Below are 26,789 nucleotides of genomic sequence, written 5' to 3'. Positions count from 1 at the left end.
CTCTTTGGAGAGTCAGCAAAGGGAAGAATGAGGAGTGTGGATTCAGAAGGATCTTTTTTCTTTCTCTATCATATACATTTTTAAACAGCTTTATTGAGATGTAATTCACACACCATACAACTCACTCATTAAGGTGTACAATTCAGTGACTTAGTATATTCACAAAGTTATGAATCCACTACTACAACCAATTTTAAAACATTTTCGTTACCCTAAAAAGAAACCCCACATCCCTTAACCACCACCACCCCCATGCTGTCATCCCTAGGCAGCCACCTATCTACTTTCTTTTTTTGATTTGCCTATTCTGAATATTTCGAATTGACTCGATGGCAGCGGGTTTGGGGTTTTTTTTTGGTATTCTGAATATTTTATATAAATGGAATCATAACAATATATGATCCTTTATTACTAGCTTCTTTCACTTAGCATAGTGTTTTCAAGGTTCGTCCATGTTATAGCATGTATCATCATTCCCTCATTTCTTTTTATTGCTGATAGTATTTCATTGTCTGGATATACTGTGTTTTGTTTATCCATTCCTCAGTGATAGGCATTTGAGTTGTTTCTGCTTTTTGGCTATTTTAAATAATGCTGCTGTGAACATTCATGTACAAGCTTTTATGTGGACATAAGTTCTATACGTTTTTAAACTTGTTTTAATGGAAATTTTTAAACACAGCGCTCATATACCTATTACCCACATTAATAATTTTTAGAAAGATAGACCTTATTTTAGAGAAGAGTTGGACTTAACCAAGCCTTTCAGAGAGGTTTCTTCACTGGACTATTTCTGGCTACAGGAGATGGGGGCTCTTTTTAGGGCTCACTCTTACTGCAGTTTGTTCTGTGTCTTAGCCTTTGGGAGTATTGGGGAAGGAAGACCTGAGCTTCTAATTGCAACTTGATTTCTGCCCTTATTTACATGACAACTCATTCTTTTAACTCTTTCTTAACCTTCTTTCACTTTTTTTGTTTTATTTTTTGCCTCTTTTTGCTGGAGATTGCAAGTATGGAACTGAGACTTTTTGAGAGCCATCTCATTTCTAGCTTCTTGATACTTAGTGCTAGACTAGAGCCTGGGCTACTATGTCATTTAATGGTGACATAATACTTGTAGCCAGGAGCTGGACATGGGAGCATGGATGAACTTGCCATGACCCACAGAGCCTGTGTTTTCCCCCATACTAATATGATCAGAGACTTTCTGTATAGTGGGTGGTGTTTCAGCAACAGAGTGACTCGACTCACGGACCTTCCTCCCTGGAAAGATGTATGGAGAGTTAGTCATGGCAAACAGACTTACAGAACCAAACTTTCTATTGCAGTTACTTTTTTTTTTAATTGTGGTACAATATGTATGACATAAATTTTGCCGTTTTAGTCCTTTTAAGTGTACAATCCGGTAACATTAATTATATTCACAATGTTGTGCAACCATCACCACTATTATTTTGAAAACTTTTTCATCACCCCAAGTAGCAGCTCGGTACCCATTAAGCAGTAACTCCCACTTTCTCCCTCCCCCAGCCCCTGTAACCATTAATCTACTTTTGTCTCTATGCATTCTGCAGTTACATTTGATTTCTGATTCTATTTCATACTACAGTGAGACCTCAAAATTCCCCGGATTTTTGGGGAGGAGGTGGATTACAGGGACCTGGATTCCCAGAGGTGGCACTCTTGCAGAGGACGTGATAAAGTTTATCTTTGGTAGCTTTTCTTAAAGTTGTTTATAGCCGTTGGCCAAGTCTAAAACAGGGCTGGTGAGTAAGAAAAGACAACTATTTGATGTTTTGCTAACTCTGCACCCCAGAGATAGGAAAGCAGCTATACAGAAACAAAAAAAGTCATTTTTAGAAACTCAAAAAAACAAAAGTTAGGTACTAGAAAAAGACACTAGTAGTTACTGTTCTCTGGATGGTAATTAGGAGCCCTAACAGTGGTTAAAGTGCTCGGCTGCTAACCAAAAGATTTGTGGTTCGAACCTACCGGCCGCTCCTCGGGAGGAAGATGTGGTTGTCTGCTTCCGTAAGGATTTGCAGCTGTGGAAACCCTATGGGGTAGTTCTACTCTGTTCTGTAGGGTCACTATGAGTTGGAATGGACTCAACAGCAGTAGGTTTGTTCTTTTTGGTTTGGATGGTAATTGTCACTCTGGATTGTGAGTGACATGTAAGCACTTCAATTTTTTATTCAAATTACTTAAAACATATATGCTTAAAGTGCTAGAGGATCTTAATTTCTGTTTATAATTTAAATCAGAAACTTTCTTTTTGGGCCATAGGAACTATGGGTATAGTGCACAAAAGGATTAGGATTACTGTATATGACTTAGAGTTCTGAGCTGAAGGGACAGATGCCTGCCCCATCCTGTATTTCTGTCTCCATGCCACAAAGATCTAAGACCTTTTTATGTCTATGAAATAAAAATATATAGTGAGCCAAAGCATCACCTATTCTTTTCTGGGTTTAAGATTAGTGGAGTATGGATGTCTAGGCAAGGCAGGAAAGAGGGTGACAAAATAGGCTGAGGGAGTTTTGTGGCTTTTAATATATGAGCCAGCAAGACAAAGCATTGGAGAATCTTCTAAAACTTCTGAGAACCATGCGAATCAGATAGATCAGTAGTTTAAAAAAAATTTTCCCCACAGTGAAACCCTTTTTCCAAATGAAATACTGTTTAGAACTTTAATATTTAAGCGGAATAATTTGGGACTAGTATGATTTAAATGGAGTGGAAGGCCCAGAGCCCTGCCTGGTCTGCTTTCTTAGTACCGCCTTCCTTGAGACAGCTTCTGAGAATCTCTGTGGAAATGAGCTTGAAAACCATTGACCTAAACTAGTGTTTCTCGAACTTTAAAGTGCATATGAACTACCTGGAGATCTTGCCATAATGCGGATTCTGATTCAGTAGGTCTGGAGTGAATCTGCATTTCTAAAAAGTTCCAGGTAATAGTGATTTTGCTGGACTGGACCACACTTCGAGTAGCAAGGAGCTAGAATTTAGCTAGTGTGGAGTTGTGTAACCTGGGGCTCTTTGTAGTCTGTTAGTGGTGTTTTCACATCTCCCAAACCATAGCATGATACTTTGCATCCCCAAAGTCCAGTCGGAGAAATTTATCCTAAGAGTTCTGTCTAGATATATTGGTGATATTTCCCCTTGGTTAGAAACTGAAGCTGCTTATGCCCCCGGGGAAAGGAAGATGAAATGTCCCATGGATATACATAGGTTTGTTCTTGGTCTTCATGATTATTGTCTTTCGCCCTAAGTATTCTATACCCCTTTTACCAAATGTCAGTTTCTTAACCTTGTCTGGTCTTGCTCTTTCCAAGTCCATTGTATTCAGTGATGCTTGTCTCTTTTCTCAGGGATGACCTAACTGATGACTCTGTCTTCACTCGAAGCTCCCAGTGTTCTCGAGGTCTTGAGCGATATATTTCCCGGGAGGAGGGGCCTCTTAGTCCCTTCTTGGGACAACTTGATGAGGACTACAGAACAAGAGAAACTTTCCTGCATCGATCTGATTATAATCCCCATAGCAGTTGTCATGACGAGCTATTGTGCAGCACAGAACGGACTAGAGACAAACTCAAAGGCTCCTACTCTATGCGATCCGAGGAGAGGAACCGGGAGGCCAAACGGCCCCGTTATGACGACACAGAGAAGATACACGGCATAGGAGGGACTGACCTGAATTTTACAGCAGGGAGCCGCAACTATCGACAGCGTAGACAAAGCCCAAGCCCTAGGTTTCTAGACCCTGAGTTTCGAGAGCTGGACCTTGCTAGGCGAAAGCGAGAGGAAGAGGAAGAACGAAGTAGGAGCTTGAGTCAGGAGCTGGTGGGAGTTGATGGTGGTGGCACTAGCTGTCCTATCCCTGGATTGTCAGGTGTCCTACCAGCATCGGAGCCAGGATATTCTTTACATCGGCCTGAGGAGGTATCTGTGATGCCCAAGAAGTCCATTCTGAAGAAGCGGATTGAGGTGGAAATGGACCCTTCCATGCAGGTCTCTGCAGCATTTCTTCTTGGGTATCTTGGTAGTCCCACTAATACCTTAAAGCCTGGTTTCTTTTCTGGCGCCTGTGACCCAAATGGTATCTTAGTAATGTATGGTGGACCAACATTGTTGTGCCTATGAGCTGCACCTTCTAGGACTCCCCAAAGGAAGCTATAGACCTCATCAGTAGAGGGCTTCTATTGCCATAAATAGGCCTTCTAAAAAGACATTTTGAATAGTGGCTACTGCTGTAAGTTTTTCCCTAAACTGGGTAGCCGCCTAGGGATCTTTGAATATGCATGTCCTGGAAATGAAGCTTAAGGGGCAAAAGGAAGAGGTAATCTGAATTTCCTCATCTCTCTTTGTGTGTGATTTTTTTTTTTTTAGACAAGTCACCTTACCATTCTGGGCTTTGATATTTTTTCCTCACCCAAGAAAAGATGGTCAGGCAAGAGGACTTGTTTTCATCTGTGCTCTTAGGAGCCAAAAGGCTCCTTAAAGAAATGTTTATAAACAGAGAAGCAAGGGGGAGGCTGAACAGTTAGAGTTCAAGAGTTTCCTGTCCCCATTTTAAGCAAGGCAACTCAACTTTTATATGTTTTCTTTTCTGGAGAGCCACAGAAAAAATCAATAAGCTAGAGGATCCCTAAAGTCCTTTTCAATTCATATTCCTTGATAAGGACTATAACACATGGGTGAAGGTAAAGGTTTAGTATAGTCTGCCTCATTTCCCATTTCCCCTTGCTACAGCAGAGACAGCTGGAGAGATGGGGACCCATATCTTGAGCCTGGGTAAGGACACTCTCCCTCCCTTTCACCCATACTTATCTCTCCCCTATTAATTCAAAAAGTGAAGAAGTATTTATCTCAATTACTAGCTTTCTGAGATTCTGCATAGGGACTAAATAAGTTGTGTTTGTCTTTGCAGCTTGAGAGATTTTCCAGCAGTACCAGCTCCAGCCAGGATCACACACTCTACTCTGGACACCAGCCTCTTCCACTAAGTGGTGCTATAGCTGCTTTTGCTTCAGAAATTGACAACAACAAGGAGACTATGGTGAAGACTGCCTTGAAGGAACCTCAGGACAACCTCTACCAGTGGGGTCCCCTCCCTGGGATATCCAAAGACAACAGTCCTCTCAGAGAAAAGTTTGGAAGTTTTCTGTACCACAAGGAGAAATTGGATATGAAGACTGAGGGACCTGAACGGCACACAGACTTCTTGCTGCCCCATAAGAGGGCTAGCCAGGATGGCAGTGGTTTTTCCCGCATTCTGAGAATGTTGGCAGATTCTACCAGTACACAGGAAAAGAGGCGACGTAGCTTCCCTGACATTGAGGATGAGGAGAAATATCTCTATGGGGATGAAGAAGAGGACTTAAAGGCAGAATCCCCACCAAAGCCCCTTGCGGGCTCTGAGAGTGAAGTTATGAGGCAGAAGGCAAGCTCCCTTCCCTCTTCAGTTCTGTCTGTAAAGCGAGAATCACTAGAAGAGACCAATCCAGAATATGCCAAGATTCATGACTTGCTCAAGACCATAGGACTGGATATTGGAGTAGCAGAGATTAGTAATCTGGCTGCGCGCACCCAGGAACGACTTCATGGCAAGAAGCCATCATCACGTTCCTCAGACGACCGCCGTTCCTCAGTTGACCGACACTTTTCATCTGATTGTCGTTTCTCAGTTGACCGCCATTTCTCAGCTGATCGGCACTCCTCAGATCCCCACAGACTGGAGAGCAGAGAGGCACACCATAGCAGTACCCACTCTTCAGAGGTGTCCCATCCATACCCAGCCTCCCTCATGGATCCTTACCTGCTCACAAAAAGCAACCCCCCTTTCCTAAAGTCTGACCATCCAATGGGTCAGGTTTCAGGACCAGAGATGGTTGGCAGTGGATTTCAGTCATCTGTTGCAGTCAGATGCATGTTGCAGTCAGCCCCGTCTGCTCCAATTAGACTTCCACACCCTGCTTCTTTATCTCAGTATCACATGCCAAGGGCTCCTCAGTTTGCTGCAGCGCGAGTACCTCCAAACTACCAGGGACCTGCCATTCCCCCTGCCTCCTTTGATGCCTATAGGCACTACATGGCATATGCAGCCTCAAGGTGGCCCATGTACCCCACCTCTCAACCATCAAACCACCCTCTGCCTGAACAACACAGGGTGATGTCAACTACCAAACAAGCTACTCGTAGCCGTCCTAATCTTCGTGTGATTCCCACTGTGACTGCTGATGATCCCAAGCAGGAGGAGCCAGTGCTAAGCTCAATTCCTTCTGTTCAAGTCCCTGTCCAGGTGTCCATCCCGTCACTTATAAGATACAATCCTGAGAAGATCTCTGATGAGAAGAATCGTGCTTCCCAGAAGCAGAAGGTAAATGTTAGCCTTGGGCATCCTGTGCCTGTGCCTTTTGTTTTAACAGAAGTTTGTTTTTGTCTTTGAGAGAGGGCTGAAAATTTGTAAGGCCTTTTCACTTTAAGTCCTTTAGAGGCTGCTGTCATTGCCCTAAGTAGATGTATATAACCCCTCTGTTTTTTTTCCACATAATTTCACAAAAACCACCAAAAAATGGTCCTAGGTCCCACGGTGATAGCAAAGCTTTTTTTAAAACAGGTCCTTTCTCTAACCATATTGATGATCTTATAACATTGTGGGTAGGAGCTGGGAGCCTTAAAGTCTTCAGTATGATCTTAGGGGGTGGAGAACCAAAATTGGGTTGGGTGAAGGAGGATCAGTAAACTTACATTTCATTCCAATGAGTTTTGGATTCTTCCCCTGTAGTGATTATAGAGATTAAAAGCTAGTAACTATTTGTTGCTTGGTAATTAAAACAAACCGAGAAATAAGCTTTACTTGTTCTGGTTTATCAGCATCTATGAACAATAATATTTTTATGATATGTTTTTTAAAAAAGCAATTTTTATGCCATCAAGTTTCATTGGATTTCCACACTTTGGTAAAGGAGCAGAAGCAGAAGAGATGCAATAATTCTAGGTGTTTCAGAGCAGTAGATAAAAATTATGTAGGGATGAGGAATACATAATAGATTAATTTGGAGTGGAAAAATTAATATATATTCTTAATTCTAAAGGTCCTTAATAACTAATAGCTTATTGTGCCTAGGAACATAAAAATGTAATGTGTATACATTTGTTTTGCTTATAAAATAAGACCTAAGGAGAAAGAAAAAGAAAAATTGGAAGGCCAATCTTATTTTTTTCCAGTTTTAAAAAAAATGTAACTAGTCTTTGGGAAGAAAAAAAAGAACTTCCTCTTAATTTTCCATTGTCCTGGGATACCCTGAACTTCAGTTTTTAGTTATGTTGAAGTCTTTGGGAAGGAGGAGGATAGGTTCAATAAAAAGAAAGCTTAAGACTTCAGAGATACTGTTTGAAGACTGAGCTCTTAGCCTTGACTGTCCCTCTTATAAGCCTAGCATTTAAGTCAGGGCTGATATACACAGGTATTTCACACTAGCCTGTTAATAGACAAACCATATTTTTTTCCCTCAAGTATTAGTAGTATAGTTGAAAGATCATGAACTTTAGGGCAGGTATCCCTAGATTTTAAATCTACTCTTACTGTGTGACCTTGGGTAAGTTACTTAATGTTTTACAACCTCAGTTTTCTTACTGTAAAATAGAGGTAATGTCATGAAGATTAAATAAGATGATATAACTAACACAGCTAACGCAGTGTCGTGGATTGAATTGTGTCCCCTCAAAATATGTGTCAGCTTGGTTAGGCCATGATTCCCAGTATTGTGTGGTTGTCCTCCGTTTTGTTATTGCAATTTTATGTTAAAGAGGATTAGAGTGGGGTTGTAATACCCTTACTAAGGTCACGTCCCTGATCCAATGTAAAGGGACTTTCCCTGGAGTGTGGCTTGCACCACCTTTTATCTTACAAGTGATAAAAGGAAAGGGAAGCCAGCAGAGGTTGGGGACCTCATACCACCAAGAAAACAGTGCCGGGAGCAGAGCGTGTCCTTTGGACCTGGGGGGTTTCTGTGCTGTCGGAACGGCGACGGTAGCCAACTACACAACTCTTAACAGAGAAGTGGGGCCAAGGAGGGTCACTCCGAAGAATCAACCCCGGCTTCAGTCGCAGGAGTTTATTTATAGTCAGTACAGCAAGCAGTGAAGCAAATAACAGAACACTGGGCTTTGGGTGAGTAACAATAAGTTTCGGGCAAGGGAGAATGAACTTCAGGTAAACAAGCCAATCAGTAACGAGACAGTAGGTTTTGGAAAAATAAGTCGTGCCTAATCTCCTTCTCATCACTGACCAGTCTCAACATGTTGTGTGTAGCATATGGGCCTTTGAGGGGCTGAAGTTGTCAATAGGGCAGCCATGTTTAAATGGCACATATCCCCACACTGTGCGAAGAAGCTCCTAGTCCAGGGGAAGATTGATGACAAGGACTTCCTCCAGAGCCAACAGAGAAAGCCTTCCCCTGGAGCAGATGCCCTGAATTTGGGACTGTAGCCTATTAGACTGTGCAAGAATAAATTTCTCTTTGATAAAGCCATCTACTTGTGGTATTTCTGTTACAGCAGCACTAGATGACTAAGACACACAGTGTCTAACCCATAACGCGTATTAGTTTTCTTCTTGATGGCTCCCTTTGGGCTCAAAACCACTATCTAATAGTTACTGTCAGTTGCTTTAGGTTGACATTAATATAGTATAGTGCTTCCTGTGTAAGAATAAAATTTTCTGGGCAGTGTGACTCTGAAAATAAGGATAATTCTATTCTGAAACTTGGAATGGAATGAAATAACACCTTGACTATAAAGTCAATCTTTGGGGGCAGGCCTTTGGTCCTTGTATTCAGATATTATCTAGCATGAGAGCTTATAGAAGAGAACATTAGAAAAGGAAGGATGTTGGAGAGCAATGGACTCTTTTACCACTGTGCTTTGCAGGTTATTGAAGAAAGGGAAAAGCTGAAGAGTGACCGGGAAGTGCGCCAGAAGAAGATGTACTATCTCAGGACTGAACTGGAGCGGCTTCATAAACAACAAGGTACCAGACAGTCCTTTGCATGACTGCCTTTTTGTACTAACTTCAGCAGGAGACCCAAATAGAGAGCTTTTGGGACTCTCATACAGGTCCAGTGACCTGAGTCCTTTGTAAAAACAAAATTTGATAATTAGACCAACAGAAAAGTTGCAATAATAGTGCAAAGAATTCACAGATACCCTTCTCCAAGATTATTAATATTTTATTACATTTACTCTAGCCTGTTTCTCTCTCTCAATTCATATGTGTGTGTGTGTAATTTTTTTTCCTGAACTGTTGAAGAGTAGCTTATAAATATGATACTCTTTTACCCCTAAATACTTCAGTGTGTATTTCCTAACAAGGAGTTCTCTTATATAACCAAAATGTACTTACCAAAATTGGTAGATTGACATTAATACAATGCTGTTATCTAGCCTACAAATCTAATTCATATTTCACCAGTTGTCCCAATAATGATCTTTATAGCAAGAGAAAATCCAAGATTATGTGATACATTCAGTTGTCATGTTCTTTTAGTCTCCTTTAATCTGTAACAGTTCTTGAGTCTTTGTATTTCATGACACTTTCATGATACTTTTTTCTTTTTTTATATATAATTTATTTTTGTTGTTGAGTGTATACACAGCAGAACATACACCAATTCAGCAACTACTACATGTACAATTTAGTGACATTGATTACATTCTTTGAGTTGTGCAACCATTCTCACCCTCCTTTTCTGAGTTGTTCCCGCCTCGTTAATACAAACTCACAGTCCCCTCAGGTTCGTATCTAATCTTTTGAGTTGCTGTTGTCAATTTGATCCCTTATAAAAACCAAAAAAAACAAACCCATTGCTGTCAAGTAGATTCTGACTCATAGTGACTCTACAGGACAGAGTAGAAGTGCCCCATAGGATTTCCCAGGAGTGCCTAGTGGATTCAAACTGCCGACATTCTGGTTAGCAGCTGAACTCTTAACCATTGCACCATCAGGATTTCCTTAAATCCCTTATAGATCTTAAATAGGTACATCTTAAAAGAGCTCAGTGCTCAAGGCATATTCTTTACTAGTTCAGCTAAACTATTGTTTGGTTTTAAGAAGACTTCAGGAGATGTTTTTGGTTTAAGGTTTAAAGATTATCTCAGGGCAATAATTTCAGGGATTCATCCAGCCTTTATGACTCTAGAAAATCTAGATTCCATGAGAATTTGAAATTCTGTTCTGCATTTCCCCCTTGTGATCAAGATTCTTCTATAGACTCTTTGATCAAAATGTTCAGTAATAGTAGCCGGGCACCATCCAGTTCTTCTGGTCTCCTGGCAAAGGAGGCAGTTGTTCATGGAGGCAGTTAGTCACACATTCCATTTCTTCCTCCTATTCCTGAATCTCCTTCTTCCTCTCTTGCTCCAGGCAAATAGAGAACAATTGTTGTAACTTGAATAGCTTCTTGCAAGTTTTTAAGACCCTAGGCCCTGCATAACAAGAACCAGGAGGTAGGACAGAAGCACTAAACACATTGTTAGGCCAATTAACTGGGATATCCCCTGAAATAATAACCCTAAACCTGCAAGCCGGGGAACCAAGTCCCACGAGGTCTTTGGTTGTACATAAGCAGCCTCAGCAGCTACTCTTTTTTTTTTTGTCGTTGTAAACATGACATGGGCATTTTTGAAGAGAGGCCACATATTTTGTAAAATGTCCCTGAATTTTGGTTTTTCTGATATTTCCATATGAGTAAATTCAGGTTGTGTATTTTTGGCAAGAATATCACAGAAGTGATGCTGAATGCATATTAGGTGTTGATTTGTCTCATTGCCGGTGATGTTAACTTTGATCATTTGCTTAAACTGGTATCTGCCAGGTTTCTCCACTGTAAAATTGCTGTTTTACTCGTTTTAATTAATAAGGATCTTGTAAGGGAGATACTTTGAGACTGTGAAAAACATTCAATTACTCCTCAGATTTCCACCCGCCAGTTTTAGTATTCATTGATGATTCTTGCCTGAATCAGTTACTGTTATGATGGTTGTTAAATTGTGATTTTCTAATTTCATCATTCCTTCTACCTTTATAAGTTGGCTTTCTACTGTATGAAAGAGCTCTCCTCCCATTTATTTATATCATTGTGAACTCATGGAGTCTTCATTCGATAGGTTATAATCTTTTGGCTTAGTTATCTAGTGCTGCTATAATAGAAGTGCCACAAGTGGGTGGCTTTAACAAACAGAAATATTTTTTCTCACAGTTTAGGAGGCTAGAAGTCCAAATTCAGGGTGCCAGCTCTAGAGGAAGGCTTTCTGTCTCTGTTGGCTCTGGGGGAAGGTCCTTGTTTCTTTTCAGCTTCTGTTTCTCGGTTCCTTGGGGAATCTCATGTGGCGTGGCATCTGTCATCCCCTGTCTATGCTTTCTAGCTGCTTGCTTAGTCTGCTGTCTTTTAAATTTCCCAAAAGAGATAGATTTAAGACACACCTTACACTAACGCTGACTCATCTACATAACAAAGAAACGCTATTCACAAATGGGATTATAAACACAGGTATAGTAGGATTTACAACACATGTTTTAGGGGGACACAGTTCAGTCTATAACGTCTTTATTCATTTATTTTCCTACTCAAATTGTCCCAGATTTGGCCAGTGGGAGCCCCTTTAAACCGATTCCTATGTCCTTTTGATATGTTCCCATCATTTTTTGAGGACTTCCTTCCTTTTTGGCACAAAAAGTTGTTCCATGATGCCTCACTTTTGATTTTATCTCTTCACTTATGCTTTCAGGAATTCACATACACAATGAGGAAAGAACAGAACGAGGCTTCTATACACTGGAGTTTGGCGATAGTGTGGAAGAACAGAGGGTGGGAGAGGAGTTGCTTTTGGCTGGGTTTGGAAACTTAGTTATTAATCCTGTGAGAATTAATCCATGAGGACATGCAGTTTGGGATAGGAGATAACATTGGGTGAGCCTGAGGCAAAACCTAAAACTCATTGAAGGAGTTGGTGAAGGATCCTTAAATCAGATAAAGTCAAATATGTGATTTCGAATGTTGTTTACACTCTGAAAAAGTCTTTGTACCCTGGATTCTTAGGTACAGCATTTGTTAACCTTTTTGGGGTACATGGCATGCACACAAACTTGCACACACCGTTTTGGGGGTTTATAGGGCCCTGGAAGCCTGTCTATAGATCCCTGGCTAATAATCCCTACACAAAAGATAATGTAATCCATCCTTTACTTCCATAGAAGCTTCACCTAAACCAACCGTGTGGAAGGAGAGTCTTCTTTGCTTTTAGAAACTTTTGCGAGAAAAGATTTTTTAACTATAAAGTCCTGAGAGATTACTACTTGTGACTGAAAAATGACTCGTTCTCTTAACTTTCTTTTCCTTTCTTGCTTTCTCTTGACTACTCAGGAGAAATGCTGCGCAAAAAACGAAGGGAAAAGGATGGCCACAAAGACCCGCTCCTGGTGGAGGTGAGTCGGCTTCAGGATAACATTATGAAGGACATTGCAGAGCTACGACGAGAGGCGGAAGAGGCAGAAAAGAAGCAGTCTGAACTGGACAAGGTGGCTCAGATCTTGGGAATTAACATTTTTGATAAATCCCAGAAGTCTTCAAATGACAGTAAAGAGCCTACAGAGAAGTCTGAAAAAGCAGAAAAAGCTAAGAGCCCAGAAAAAATGTCATCCCCCTCAAGGTCCTCCAACAGCAAGGTAACAACTCAACTTTTTCGTTTCCGTTATTTTATCTTTTATCTCCCATGGCTCTTACAGAAGCTTCCTAACTATTTTCTTAGCTTCCTTTTCCTATCTGTTCTTAATCTTGTTGGAGTTATTTTCTTAAACATGGATCAGATCGTGGTACTCTCTGGAATTGCAGCACTTCCCTGTTGCCCACAAAGTAGAATCTGAAGTCCTCAGCATTCAAGGCCCTCTGTGATCTTGTTCCAGCATTTACTCCTTAACCCACTGCAGTGTGACTTCTGATTTTCTCACAGTTTGTATATATCATTTTGGGGTTCATACTTAGCAACAGGATCATCACCATGCTGCTGATGCCAGTGAATGTATTCGGTTGTCAGACAAGCAAAATTTGACACAGGGAATCAGTCATTCTCTCCTAAAAATGCTTTCTTCTTTGTCCTTCTCTCACACTTCTTTTCCTCCTAGTGTTCTGGCTGCTGCTTGCTTAGTGTCCTTTGCTGCCTATCCTCTTGCTATCTGCTCTTTAAATATTTGAGTTTCTCAGAGCTCAGTCCTACTTCAGAATTCTGCTCTCTCTCCTAGGCCATTTCATACAGTTCTGTGCGCAAATACCATGCCGACAACTTCCAGTTTTATATTCTAGCTCAAATCATCCTGCTAAGATCCAAACCTGAGTGTCCAACTGCCTACTCAGCATTTCCACTTTGTTGTCTCATAGGTACCTTAAAATCAGCATGTCCCAAACTAAACTAATGATTGTGGTCGCCCTCCCTCCAACTTTTTCTTCTTCCAGTGTTACCCTTTATCAATGAATAGTACTGTTATCCATCAGTTTTCATGCCAAAAACCTGAAAAGCATCATCAGTGCTTCCTTCTCCCTAACTTCTCCATACACAATCAGTTACCAAATTCTGCCAGTTCTTCCTCCAAAGTATATTTCAGTTCCATCTCCTTCATCTCCATTGCCATCCAAATCCAACCCATCTTCAATTTTTGACTGTACTACAACACTGTTAATCATTTCTCCACATTATAGAGGGTGATAGTGATATTCCGTTGCCTACCTTTTGAGCCTCATTTCATGCCTCTTTTCCCCCTTGCCCACTATATTTTCTTTATTGGCCTTTTAATTCCTCAAATGCATCATCCCTCTAATGCTTTTGCATCCTTTGTTCCCTCTGCTTACCATACAAACCCTGTTCTTCTTCTCACTAACTCATATTCATCCTTCAGATCTCAGCTTAAATTATTTTCCCAATTCCCTTCCCTGATTACCTGGTTAAATTTACCAGGTAGACACTCATAATATCTTATAATTTTCCTTCTTAACATTTATGACACTTTTAATTATACAGTTACATGTGTAATTATTTTATATCAGTGCCCCCAATTGAATTTTTAAGGTTTAAGGAATCAGGGGCCATATCTGTTTCATGCATCAATATAATCCCCAGTACATAGCTCAGTGCCTGGCATATAATAGTGCTCAAGAAATATTTGATTGACTAATGAACCTGTCTTTCCAGACTCCCTCTCTGCTACATCTTACACTCCCACCACTTCAAAATGCTTATTGTTTTCTAGATGTGCAATATGCTATTATACCTCTCTGATTTTGCATTAGTAATCTTCTTAGCTGGAATAATCTTTCTCCCAGTCCCCCTTTTTCATTAGGGCCCAACTTAAATACTACCTACTTCATGAAGAATTCTTAGAATCTCACCCAGATTTAGTCGGCTCTTATTTAGTACTCCCATAATATATGGTTGTTTCTTTATAAGAGTTATTTCGTTCTGTTTTATCTGGAGTTTGTTCTCATGTCTGTCTCCTTCATTAAATGAGAGCTTCTTGAGGATGAAAGAGTATAACTTATTTATCTTCATGTTTCCCTTGGCATCCAGTATGTCTATCACATAGTAGATGCTTAGTTAATGTTGGGGTTAGGGAAAAGGATATTTGGTATTCTCTATCAACCTGCTCTAATTTCTCCATATCTTCCTGGAAGAGTAGTTCTCTTTCTCAACCAGGTAGGACTGTAATCTTTCATACCTAGGTCAGTGAGTCCAGGACCTTTGATGGAGGAAGAGCTTGAAAGTTTGTCTCTTTGTAGTTGACTTATACACTGTTCAGAGTTTTTCTTATAAACCAACCCCATGATAATTGATCAGCTCAGTTTCGATGAGTCTTCATGTCCTCTGAAGCTAACAAGAATATGTTGCAATCCAGTTTCCATTTTAGCAGTAAGGAATGTTTTGTCTATAATCTCTCTTCTGTCTTTGGTATTTCTTCTTTCTTTAAAAATGCATGATTGGTTTGAGGTTTTCTTTCTCTTTGTGTTCATTTCAGGAAAATAAACACACACATAAAATCCCACAGTTCTATCCCCTAGAGACAACCATTATTAATACTTCGGTGTATATTATTCCAAATTCTTCATTGATTTATTTAACAAATATTTATTGATCACCAAGAAGGTACCAGGCACTGTTACAGATATTTGGAATGTAGCCAGGAACAATATAGACAAAGTCCTTGTTCTCATGAATTAGAAGACAGGCAAAAAAAACAAGTGTATGTTATGTAATGGTAAGTACATAAAAAAAGAAAACAGAATAAGGGATATAGAGTAACTGTATTTGATATAGAGTGGTTAGGGAAGATCTTTTGGATAAGGTGACATTGGACATTTTATGCCCATTTACTTATCTTTATTCACATTAACCATACTTACTCAGTTTGTATGCCAAGCAAATAATCCAAGAAGCTGGAGTATATGAAGAAGAACACAACATCAAGATCGGAGGAAGACTCATTAACAACCTGCAGTATGCAGATGACACAGCCTTGCTTACTGAAAGTGAAGAAGACTTGAAGCATTTACTGATGAAGATCAAAGACTACAGCCTTCAGTATGGATTACATCTCAACATAAAGAAAACAAAAATCCTCACAATTGGACCAATAAGCAACATCATGTGATAAACAGAGAAAATATTGAAGTTGTCAGGGATTTTATTTTACTTGGATCCACAATCAACACCCATGGAAACAGTAGTCAAGAAATCAGACGACTCATTGCATTGGGCAAACTGCTGCAAAAGACCTCTTTGAAATGTTAAAAAGCAAAGATGTCACTTTAAGGACTAAGGTACACCTGATGCAGTCCATGATGTTTTTAATCTCCTCCTATGCATGGAAAAGCTGGACAATGAATAAGGAAGACCGAAGAAGAATTGATGCCTTTGAATTATGGTGTTGGGGAAGAATATTGAATATACCACAGGCTGCCAGAAGAACAAACAAATCTGTCTTGGAAGAAGTACAGCCAGAATGCTCCTTAGAAGAGAGGATGGTGAGACTTTGTCTTATGAGGAACCAGACCCTGGAGAAGGACATCATGCTTGGAAAGGTAGAGGGTCAGCAAAAAAGAAGACCTTCAGTGAGATAGATTGACACAATGGCTGCAACAATGGGCTTAAGCATAACAATGATTGTGAGGATGGCACAGGATTGGGCAGTGTTTCATTTTGTTGTACTTAGGGTCGCTGTGAGTCGGAACTGACTCAACCGCACCTAATGACAACAATTGATATTCAAATATATGACTTCGTTTCTCAGGATCTCATAAATGTCTTTCCCTATCAGTAAATAGGCTTCTATAATATCACTCTTAACAACCTTACTGGGTTTTTTTTTGTTGTTGTATGGATACCAAAATTTATTTAACCTATCAATCACCAGTTGTCTGACATAATAATTTCCTTAGGATAAATGCCAAAGAGTGGAATTTCTGGGTCAGAGGGTATATAGAATTTTAAGGTATGTAATATGTATTCATGTATATGTATATATATACATATATACACACATACTACATATTACACACCTTAAAATTGTATTCTTGGAGCCCTGGTGGTGCAGTGGTTAAGAGCTCAGGCTGCTAACCAAAAGATCGGTAGTTGGAATCCACCAGCTGCTCCTTGGAAACCCTATGGGGCAGTTCTGCTCTGTCCTACAGGGTCACTATGAGTCAGAATCGACTTGACAACAATGGGTTTGGTTTTTCTTTTTTTTAATATGTATTATCAGATTATCGTCTAGAAAGGTGGTGGCTGGTAATACTCCCACCAGCAGTGCATTAACTCGCTCATCCCGTGCCTGCTTGGTGTGATCTTTTCAGTGACTCTTGAATAGGACTCTAGTAGTGAATGATTATCTTTGCTGTCCTAATTGTTTCCCTTTCTCTCTCCTATCTGCTTCTCCGTACCAGCCAGTATTCCAGGTGCCCATTTCCTTCATCTTGTCAACTATAGAGCCCCATTCATACTTACCCTCTCTGTGTTCCCGAACTGTCTTTTTTCTGTGCCTTTCTCATTTCCTAAGTGCCTTTTCCCCAGCTTGCTGACAAATTTATAATAAAGCACTTGTTATATTTGATAACTTAATGTTGGTGAGTTCCTATGTTTTAAAACAAGATTCATGTTAACTCGGTTTTTAAGTACAAATGATGGTATTTTAGGCAGTTAGAAAAATTTTACCCAGATTCCTTTAAGTTATCCCACATAGATGACTTTTATCTATACACAACCCAGTCTCACTCTCCAGTTTTCTTTACAAGGATTCATCAGTGATAAATGAGCTCACTGTTGTCTGTTTTCTGCCTTTGCTTTGTTTAACCTGTCAGTTACCTTTTCCATTTTGGTTTTTCTCCCCTCCCTAGTTGTCATTATGATTTTAAAATTGAACTAATGTATTTAGTTGCATAGGTAACACATTCGATATCTGCCAAAGGGTGTACAGTAAAAAGACTCCTACTCAATCCTGCTCTCCAGTTCCTGTCTCCAGAGGCAGCCAGTATTTCCATAAACTTGAGTGTTTTTCTAAAGATATTTTAGGATATATAAGTAAATATATGGTTTACTTTTCATGATGAGATAGCATTGTGAAATCTAATAAGTTCTATTTGAGCTTTGGAGACAAATTTTCCCCCATTTTCTGCAGCTTTACCAAAACCAAGCCCATTGCCATCGAGTTGATTAAGACTCATAGCAACCCTATAGGACAGAGTAGAACTGCCCCATAGGGTTTCCAAGGCTGTAATCTTTATGGGAGCAGACTGTCCTATCTTTTTCCCACAGAGCCGCTGGTGGGTTTGAACTGCTGACCTTTTGGTTAGCAGCCAAGCACTTAACCACTGCACCACCAGGGCCCCATTCTGCAGCTTTAGGCACTGGAAATATGGCACTCTGTTATTGTGGTGGAGCCCTGGTGGTGCAATGGTTAAGCGTTCGGCTGCTAACCAAAAGGTCGGTGATTCAAATCTACCAGTCGCTCTTTGGAAACCTTATGGGGCAGTTCTACTCTGTCCTATAGGGTTGCTATGAGTCAGAGTTGAGTCAGAATTGAAATTGACTTGACCGCAATGGGTTTGGTTTGGTTTTATTATTGTGGTAATTGGAGCCCTGGTGACTGAGTGGTTAAGGACTTGGTGACTGAGTGGTTAAGGACTTGGCTGCTAACCAAGAGGTCGGCGTTTCGAACCCACCAGCCTCTTCGAGAGAAAGATTTGGTAGTTTGCTCCCATAAAGATTTACAGCCTTGGAAACCCTAGGGGGCAGTTCTGCTCTGTCCTGTAGGATTGCTGTGAGTTGGAATCAACTAAGCAGCAGTCGGTTTGGTTTTTGGTTTATTATTATGGTAGACTATTTGCTTTTTTTTGAAAGAAGACAGATCTAGACTGCCTTGAATTCCTTCTAAGTGCAGGTTTTTCCCCTCTAGGAATCAAAGGTAAATAATGAGAAGTCTTGTGCTAAGAGCCCCAGGCCTGCTGAGAGCCCCCAACCAGATCAGCCCATTACTGCCTATGAGTATTATGATGCTGGCAATCACTGGTGCAAAGACTGCAATTCCATTTGTGGAACCATGTTTGACTTCTTCACCCATATGCACAATAAGAAGCACACACAGGTAGGTGCCCCGCCCTCTGTTATTTCCAGTCTCCTCCTCCTTACCCTCAAACTTCTGTACCTCCGTCTACATCACAAAGCTGGAAAATGAAACATTCTCATATGGGCAGAAGCCCCAATCTGAAGAGCCAAGAGATACCAGCAAAGGAGACACCGTCCCCAGGGCCCTGTCCAGGGGACCTGGCTTGTAGCTAAACACCATGACAAGTGTAAGTGAGGCTTTTGCCTCTTTTGATTTCTTCAGTGCCTGATTTTTTTTTTGTTTCATTTTATTCATTGCCAGTACTTGCTCTAACATATGTTTACCTTTTCCACAGGTGGTTTCTGTTTAAACAGTTGGCACAGTGGGTGGGGGAGGGTAGCTGGGGCTTGTGGTCCCCTGGTCTTATGTCTAGGGGAAAAAGAGAGAAAAGTAGGTTATTGAGGTTTTAGTGCTGTTGTGTGAGCGCATCTGCCTCTTGCAAATAGACACTGGATCCCTACAACAGACCTTGGGCTTCAAAGACCCAGAGTGAGGCCAAGCAAGATGCTGTAAAGCGCACTGACAAGATAACTGTTCCTGCAAAAGGTATGTTTCCTTCCTGCCTCCTTTGTAGCTTCTTTACATTTGCCAAGGAAGAGGTGTCCCTGAACTAAGATGTTAGGGAGCAGCATAGGGTGAGATGTAGTCATTCCTTTTAACAAAGCTGTAAGAATGCCTTCTGTGTATAAAAATAGTATACTAGGTCCTGAAGAAATAAAGGGACCTATCAGATAAGAATAATTTCTACCCATATGGTCAAAAATCTACTAATAGGTGTAAAACATATACATACCGCTCTAAAATATAGTAGAATAACTGGCTTTGTCATTGGTTTATTTATTTGAAATCCAGATTTTCAAAAAAGGACTGTAATTTATTTTAACTACCTTTTCAACTATGAACTATAAAATATTTCGAGTAGTTGCTCTTGGGGGTAAATTGAGAAGTAGAAAGTTCTTTTGCCTTTAAACTTCCCAATTTCTTATCTCCACAAGTAGCCCATGTTGCTACATCCTTTAAATCTGGACAAGATAAATTCCTGAGTAATTAATACCAACATGAGAGATCCTCATACAAATGTTACTGGGCTAACTGTTTGGGAGTAGTTTTTAAACCTCCTAAGATGCTTAGTGCTAGTTGGAGTTTGAGGGGAATCAGAAACAGAAATGGGTCTGGCAGAGGAGACTCCTGAATTAATCAGTCTTCCCAAAAGGTAGAGAGAACAGAGGTTCAGAGTTCAAGCCTTAGATTGGGGAGACTGTGCTATTGAGATTCATCTAAATGCTACCTTTGACTCCAAAGTGGGTAAGGTCCTCTTTTCTATACCATTTTAATGCTAAGGGAGATGGGATTTCTTTTGGTAGCCGTAAATCTAGGTGGAAATGATTTATTTCCTTGACTTTCTTCTGCTACTTCCAGGCTCTGAGTTCCTGATACCCATCACTGGATATTACTGCCAGCTCTGTGAGGAATTTTTTGGGGATCCAATTTCTGGAGAGCAACATGTGAAAGGTCACCAACACAATGAGAAATACAAGGTTCGTCTTTGTAATAGCTTGTGGAGTTCCCCACTTTTTGCAGCAATCCTTTTGACTTTGTCAGATATCTTCTTCAGAGGCAGAAAAAGTTATTGACATTTCTTCTGTATAACTACTAGGAAGTTCTCCACAGTGCTAGTGAGAGCTTCTGAGTTGATAGAACTATCTATATCCTTGAGGAAGATGATTTTAGGGATTTTGTGCTGCTGCTAGACGAATTTTAACAGTGGTGGGGTCAAGATTTTTTTCCTTTGTAATATTTTGACCAGTTGTTTAGCCTTTATCTTTTCTCTTCCCAGAAATATGTGGATGAAAACCCATTATATGAGGAGCGGCGGAATCTGGACCGCCAAGCTGGCTTGGCTGTGGTCCTAGAGACAGAACGGCGACGGCAGAGTGAGCTTAAGCGCAAACTTAGTGAGAAACCAAAGGAGGAGAAGAAAGAAAAAAAGGCAAAGGTCATGAAGGAAGTAAAGGAAGATGACAAGGTCTCTCAGGAATTAGAGAACCAACTCTCTGAGGGTGGGAACTCCCCTGAAAAGGCTGAAAATAAAAGGAAAGCTAGCACCAAACTCCAATTAAAAGAAGAAGTAAAGAAGGAATCACCAGTATCTTCCTCTTTTGGAAAATTCAGCTGGAAGAAGCTAGAAAGAGAGGATGAGAGAAGTTCAGTGGTGGCCCCCAGTATCCCTAAGGAAGACATTGTGGAAAGCATTAAGGACAAAGAAGATGGCAAAGCTGAAGCTGGGAAGGCAAAGCCAATCAAAATCAAGCTCTCTGGGAAAACTGTTGTTGCACATACCAGCCCTTGGATGCCTGTTGTGACAACTTCAACCCTGACTAAGATCCGACCCAACCTGCCTATTCCGTCCACAGTACTCCGCAAGTCAAGTTCAGCCACAGTGAGCAAGCCAGCTCCTCTTAACACCTTTCTATCTATCAAATCCTCTGGAACGACCGCTAAGCCTCTGCCAGTGGTCAGAGAGTCTTCATCTGATATTCTCTTGCCTCCAGACATCATCTCCAAAGCTTTTGGAGGGGAAGAGGTGATTCTAAAAGGGTCTCCAGAGGAAAAAATGGTGCTGGCTGAAAAGAATGAGCCATCCCATATACCTGAGCAAATGCTACCACCTCTTCCACCACCCCCTCCACCACCCCCTCCACCACCCCCAGTTTTACCTCATCCAGCTGCCCCATCTCCTGCTCAAGCAAATGCTGTCTTGGCTCCAGTAAAATCAAACCCAGCTGTGTCTCAGGCTCTCAGCCCTGGCTTTCTGGCTCCTAACATTTTGAACCCGGTATTGCCTGTAGCCATCGTGGCCTCAGCACAGCCAGCTGCCATTCCTTCTGATGAGACTGCTCCTGGGGTGAGTGAGAGCGACCGGGACCAGGCCCTGTTCTCTTTGTTAGTGCGTCCTCCTCCACCACTCTCAAGCGTGTTTAGTGAACAAGCCAAAAAATTGGAGAAGCGAAATTCATGCTTAGCCACGGCCAATGCTAAGGACCTATATGACATATTCTACAGCAGTGGTGGAAAAGGGGCCCCTGAGACTAAGCTGAGCAGTGGTCCATTGGCCAATGGGGAAAATGGCAACCTCTCCAGAGCGGAAAGTTCAAACAACTCTTCCACTTCTACTTTGAACAGCAGTGCATCCCAAGAGCAATTGCCCCAAGATAGAGGTTTAGTCACTGCTCCTTTAGTCAGCAGCCCTGAAAAGCCCATTGCAAAAACTGTGGTGTCCCTAGGGAAATGGTCAGTTGTAGAACACATAGACCAAAAAAGCAGAGACAGCAGCCATGGCTTCCTACAGCCTCTGACAAGGTTGTGCCAAAGCAAGCATTATGAAACTATTACGCCAAAGACAGATACTTTGGCCATGTGGACGTCTAGCTCCTTCCAGAGTGACGCTAATAAGGATATGCCTTCAGAGGGAAAAATCAAGCTGGACTTGGGAGAGCCAGGGCCACCTGGTATAGAGCCAGCCCCTCAGCGGTCAGATACACACTGTCCTACCATGGGATCTCAGAAGTTATTGGCAGTCCACCTCATAGAATCTGGTAACCAGGATGAGGAAAACCAAGAGCTCCACCAGTCTGAGGATTGTAGAGAAGGTGAGGTAGAGACAAACACTGCACTAAAAAAAACAGGAGCAAAGCTCTCTAAGGGGATGGTCGAAGAGGGAGTTGGTATCAACCTTAAGCCCCACAGCATAGAGAATTCTAATTTGAATGATGGAAACAGATACATGTGGGAGGGAGAAGCGGAACAGCCCAAGTTGCTGATGACTGACAGAGAGGCTGAACAGCCCAAGAAATTGATGAAAGGAAGTGAAACTCAAAGTAAAGTAGTGATCGAATTGAGTGCACGGGCTGTCTCTTCCACAAAGGCAAAAAGAGACTCATTTCCATCAGATGTTAGATCTTTACTCCAGAATCCACAAGATAAACCTGTGAAGAATTCTGCCCCAAAATTGCTTCTTCAGTCCTCAGTCAGGTCAGATACGTGTTTAACAGATAGTCCACAGGAGCAAGGAGTTTCAGTTGGTAGTGAAGAATGGCTAGAAAATTCAGCTCCAGAGTCAGCTTCTAAAATTTCTAGGTACAGAAGTCTCAAACTCAAGAGAGAAAGATCAAAAGGCCTTCAGGGTAAAATGATCTATGGACTGGCTGTTTGGGATGAGAACATGAAGAAGCCAGAGACCTGGGGGAACCCAGAAAAACCAGAATCAGAAGCCCTGGAGCTAAGAGGTGTCCATCCAGAATTAACAGTGACGATAGAAAGCAAGACCTCACAAGACTTTGAAACTACAGACTTAAAATTAGAGGAGCTTGCTGCCCTGGGGAATATGGGGGATATCTGTGTTGATTTCTGCAGTACTCAGGTAGAACCAGCACATAGATCCCCAACTGCTGTGTCTCAGAAACTGTGTCAGGAAAATTCTGCATCACTTATAGGATGTAATCCCTCCACTCCTGCTGACTTTGAACCAATCCCATCCTTTCCTGGGTTTCCATTAGATTCTTCAAAACCCTTGGTGCTTAACTTTGGGGCAGAGGGTGAGCAAAACTCATCTAATCCCAGAAATGGGAGGATCACTCCTAACATTTTGAAAACTCGACTGCCTATAGAAAATGTTGACCTTGGTTTGGGGAGCCTAGAGGTAACACACCAGGCCCTTGACCTCTTAGCAGGAGGAAGGTTGCCTGAGGAAGTAGAAGAAACTTCCCAATTAGAGAAACAAGAGTCACTCAGATTGGAATCAGAAACAATTAACTCTTCAGGCCTTGGGCCATCTCCTTGCCTTCCAGACCTTGTTGACTTTGTCACACGGACATCTGGAGTTCAGAAAGACAAGCTGTGTTCTCCTCTCTCCGAGCCAGGTGACCCTCCTGAGTGTAGCTCTCTGGAGATGGGACCACTACAGCTAGAAATACCGAATGCATCTATCACAGAGGTAGCAATTCCTCAAGTAGATGAGGACAATTCAAGGTCCCTTCCAAGGGAGCAGGTAGTTGGAGGTAATCTAGTCCCTCAGCAAATGCCTGCACAAGAAGCTACAGTTGATGCCGTCCAGGAACTCATGGAATCCAGTGTTCACAACTAAAAGAATATATACCCAGAGCTACTTGTGGATGAATCAAATTGGCTTCTAGAAATCAGGTGCCCAGATGACCCAGTGCTATTTGGCTATCTCCTCTGGAAGCTACATGAAGAGATGTCAGCATCTTTCAGCAAATGGCCATGGAAGCTAAAAAGTTTACCTCCTTTCCTTTTATTCCTTTTCCCTTAAAATACCTGACAAATCAATCATAACTACTTCTATACATATCTGTAAAATATTTTCTGTTAATTCTTTTTGACCATTTATTTTCTCCTACTTTGTCATTAAAATCAAATGTCTATCTGACTGTCCGCATAGTGTGCTTTGATTGTATTTTGACTTTGTAATTTCTGGAACGTGGGGGAGGAGGGAGACAGAGCTGACTTCTCCAATTGCTGTGTTGTATTCCCACCCAATTTCCTGGGCAGCTGATGAATCTCTGGGAGAAACACCACATAGCTTTCTGAAATGGAAAACTTCTACTGATGAAGGAAGAATTGTTCATCTCTTAGGCTTCCAGTTTGGATGGGCCTGCCTTAACATTGTTTGAAATGCAGCGTGAGTAGCTCTTTTGTTTACTGTTTACTTCCCTGTGGCATGTCAGCCCCCATACTTCCCTTACTGTGTAGACTTTGCTGGAGACATCCTGCCAACCCACAAACCTGTTTGGAAATGGCCTCAATAAACATGGAAGAAAATCTAGCAGACTCACTTTTGGAAGACAACAAATCGGTAAGGCTTATTCATGACTCAATGCCAGAAGCAGATACACTTTTTGGGTCACTTTTGTTTTTGAAATGGCCTTTAGTTCTTTGTATTGTGATCCAGCAACACTTTGTGGTAAACTGTTTGGCAGCCATTTCTGTTCTGAAGAGGTAGACTATCTGAAACTTGTCTTGGGACCGGACTCATTCTCTGTTTCACAAACGCACATGTATCTCCTCTACCTCTCCCTTTCCCAAGTTATTTCCACCATAGTGTGATGTTTTGGGTTGTACATTTTGTTAAAAAGATTAAAGAATTCGTGTGTTGGCTTGGACAAATTTAACTTTATTTTTAATGTGTTAATTACTTGGAATAAATGCATTAATCTCATGTTTCTTTCTGGATTTTTTGTTTTGAAACTACACACATTTGAACTCTGGAAAACTAGAACAATGAACCCCTGCTGCTGCCCTGTTGTCTCCTCACCCTCACTCCCACCCCGCAGACATTCTTTCTCCATTTGTGAGAGCTACTTCCAGCATGGTTAGAATGTTAAATTATATAGTGTGTGCCCCACTGCTGCCTGGATGGGTAGTGACTGTGCAGTGGTGGTCAGGTATTGGTTGTGAAGCTTTTTACACACCCTTATGCTGGCTTTGCCCAGGAGCCTCTGGAAACTGAGCTCTCCAAGGACACACATGGTCTTGCTGAGGGCCCTCTTGGGAGTCACGAAATTCAGTCCTCAGATTTTCTAATCTCTGTCCCATTTTTTTCTTGACATCCCTGTTGTCAGCAGTTTGTAACGTGGCTCAACAGAGGCTTCAGAGTCCTACTTCCCCACCCACTCCTCAAAAATAATGCAAAGTTGCCGGTTTTTTCCCATAAGACTTCGTATTTCTGTTTTCTTGTCTGCAGAGCTGCAGAATCCCTAGGTTGAGTTTCGGAAGGCTATTTAATTTTTCAAGAGCCTTGACTAATGGCAATTTTGGAGTTCTCCTGTCCTTTCTTCATCATGCTGTGGAAAGGGTGGGGAGAGTTAGATCCTTAAATATGCCTCAGCCGTTCGCCTTGCTGTCATTTTGGATAAGTTACTTTACCATGCCACAGATTTTGTATTTCTTCTGTATGATGAGGATCATTCTTTCCATCCCAGGACTAAATGTGTACAGGGTTAGGCTATCCTGAGTAATCTTCCTAGGTCTGCTTTTTAGGCTGAAGCCTGAGTTCAGTGTACTTTTCTGGCCTGGAAACCAGACTGACTCAGAAGATGCTTATAGAAGAGCTTAAACCCAGGTGAGCTGCAGAGATAATATTTGTTTCTCCAGAGAATACCTCCTTCCCAATCTAGAAGGCTATCTACAGGAATTCAGGGAACATAAGAGTTTAAATTGCCAGTTTGTATTGATTTTCAGGCCTGTTCACTTAGTAAGTACCACTTCCCTTTGGGGAGAGACAGGTGGGTTTAGGGAAAGTGGGAAGGGGTTACCATATCCAGATCCCAGTCCTAACCTCACCCTGTCTCAGTGGGAGTCAGAATCTTACTCTCTAGGTTAGGAGGGGGCCACTTAAAAGGGTTAGGAAAGGAAAGAGCAAATCTAGGAAGGACAAGTAGCTGGGACTGGAGTACTTGGAGCTTTAGCTTTGGTAGCAGCTCCTTTTGTACTCAGCCACTCTCAAATGGTAGTCTCTCTGACACTGTAACTTCAGGCTTTGCACCAAAGACATTTACCAATCTTGGGCTTTTTCTAGAATGATGCCAACTTCTAGAGTTGATAGGAGCCCTGATGGTGTAGTGGTTAAGCACTTGGCTGCTAACCAGCAGGTTGGCAGTTTGAACCCACCAGCTACTCCACAGGAGAAAGATGAGGCAGTCTGTTTCCATAAAGATTACAGCCTTGGAAACCCTGTGGGGCAGTTTTACTCTGTCCTATAGGATTGCAACAAGTCGGAATCGACCCTCAATGGCAACGGGTTCTAGAGTTGAGGAAACCTTATTCGTCATTTCTGCTCTGAACTAGCAGGAGGAGATTTAGGATTCTGTAGTCTGGGCAGGAAGTGTTGCTGCTACTTCCTCTTTGCTCAGTGAAATCTACCTTTGGTGCTCATTCAGAAAAGCCATGTGAGAGAAAGGGCAGAACTAACCTAGGAGCTAGTGCCTAGAGGTAGAGCTTGTTTCTTTTTGTAGAGCCTGTGTCTTTCTTTTTATTCATACTATCACAATACTGAATATATTTTCAC

General features: G+C 41.5%; 1 protein-coding gene across 1 annotated transcript in view; it reads left to right on the top strand.

Moving 5' to 3' along the window:
- ZNF318 (zinc finger protein 318) overlaps positions 1–26,429 on the top strand; it is a 32,285-nt gene extending 5,856 nt beyond the window's left edge. Inside the window, exons 3-10 of the mRNA XM_004379486.2 lie at positions 3,372–4,011; positions 4,931–6,379; positions 8,935–9,034; positions 12,426–12,727; positions 18,497–18,685; positions 19,153–19,252; positions 20,126–20,244; positions 20,544–26,429. Coding sequence (XP_004379543.1) covers positions 3,372–4,011; positions 4,931–6,379; positions 8,935–9,034; positions 12,426–12,727; positions 18,497–18,685; positions 19,153–19,252; positions 20,126–20,244; positions 20,544–23,849 — 6,205 coding nt within the window. The 3' untranslated portion in view covers positions 23,850–26,429. The remainder of the gene's footprint in view (positions 1–3,371; positions 4,012–4,930; positions 6,380–8,934; positions 9,035–12,425; positions 12,728–18,496; positions 18,686–19,152; positions 19,253–20,125; positions 20,245–20,543) is intronic.
- Positions 26,430–26,789: the final 360 nt, after the last annotated feature.

Source organism: Trichechus manatus, unplaced genomic scaffold (genome assembly GCF_000243295.1).
Source record: "Trichechus manatus latirostris isolate Lorelei unplaced genomic scaffold, TriManLat1.0 scaffold00065, whole genome shotgun sequence".
In the NCBI taxonomy this organism is placed as follows: Eukaryota; Metazoa; Chordata; class Mammalia; order Sirenia; family Trichechidae; genus Trichechus; species Trichechus manatus.
This window is presented reverse-complemented; position numbering and strand designations above follow the sequence as displayed.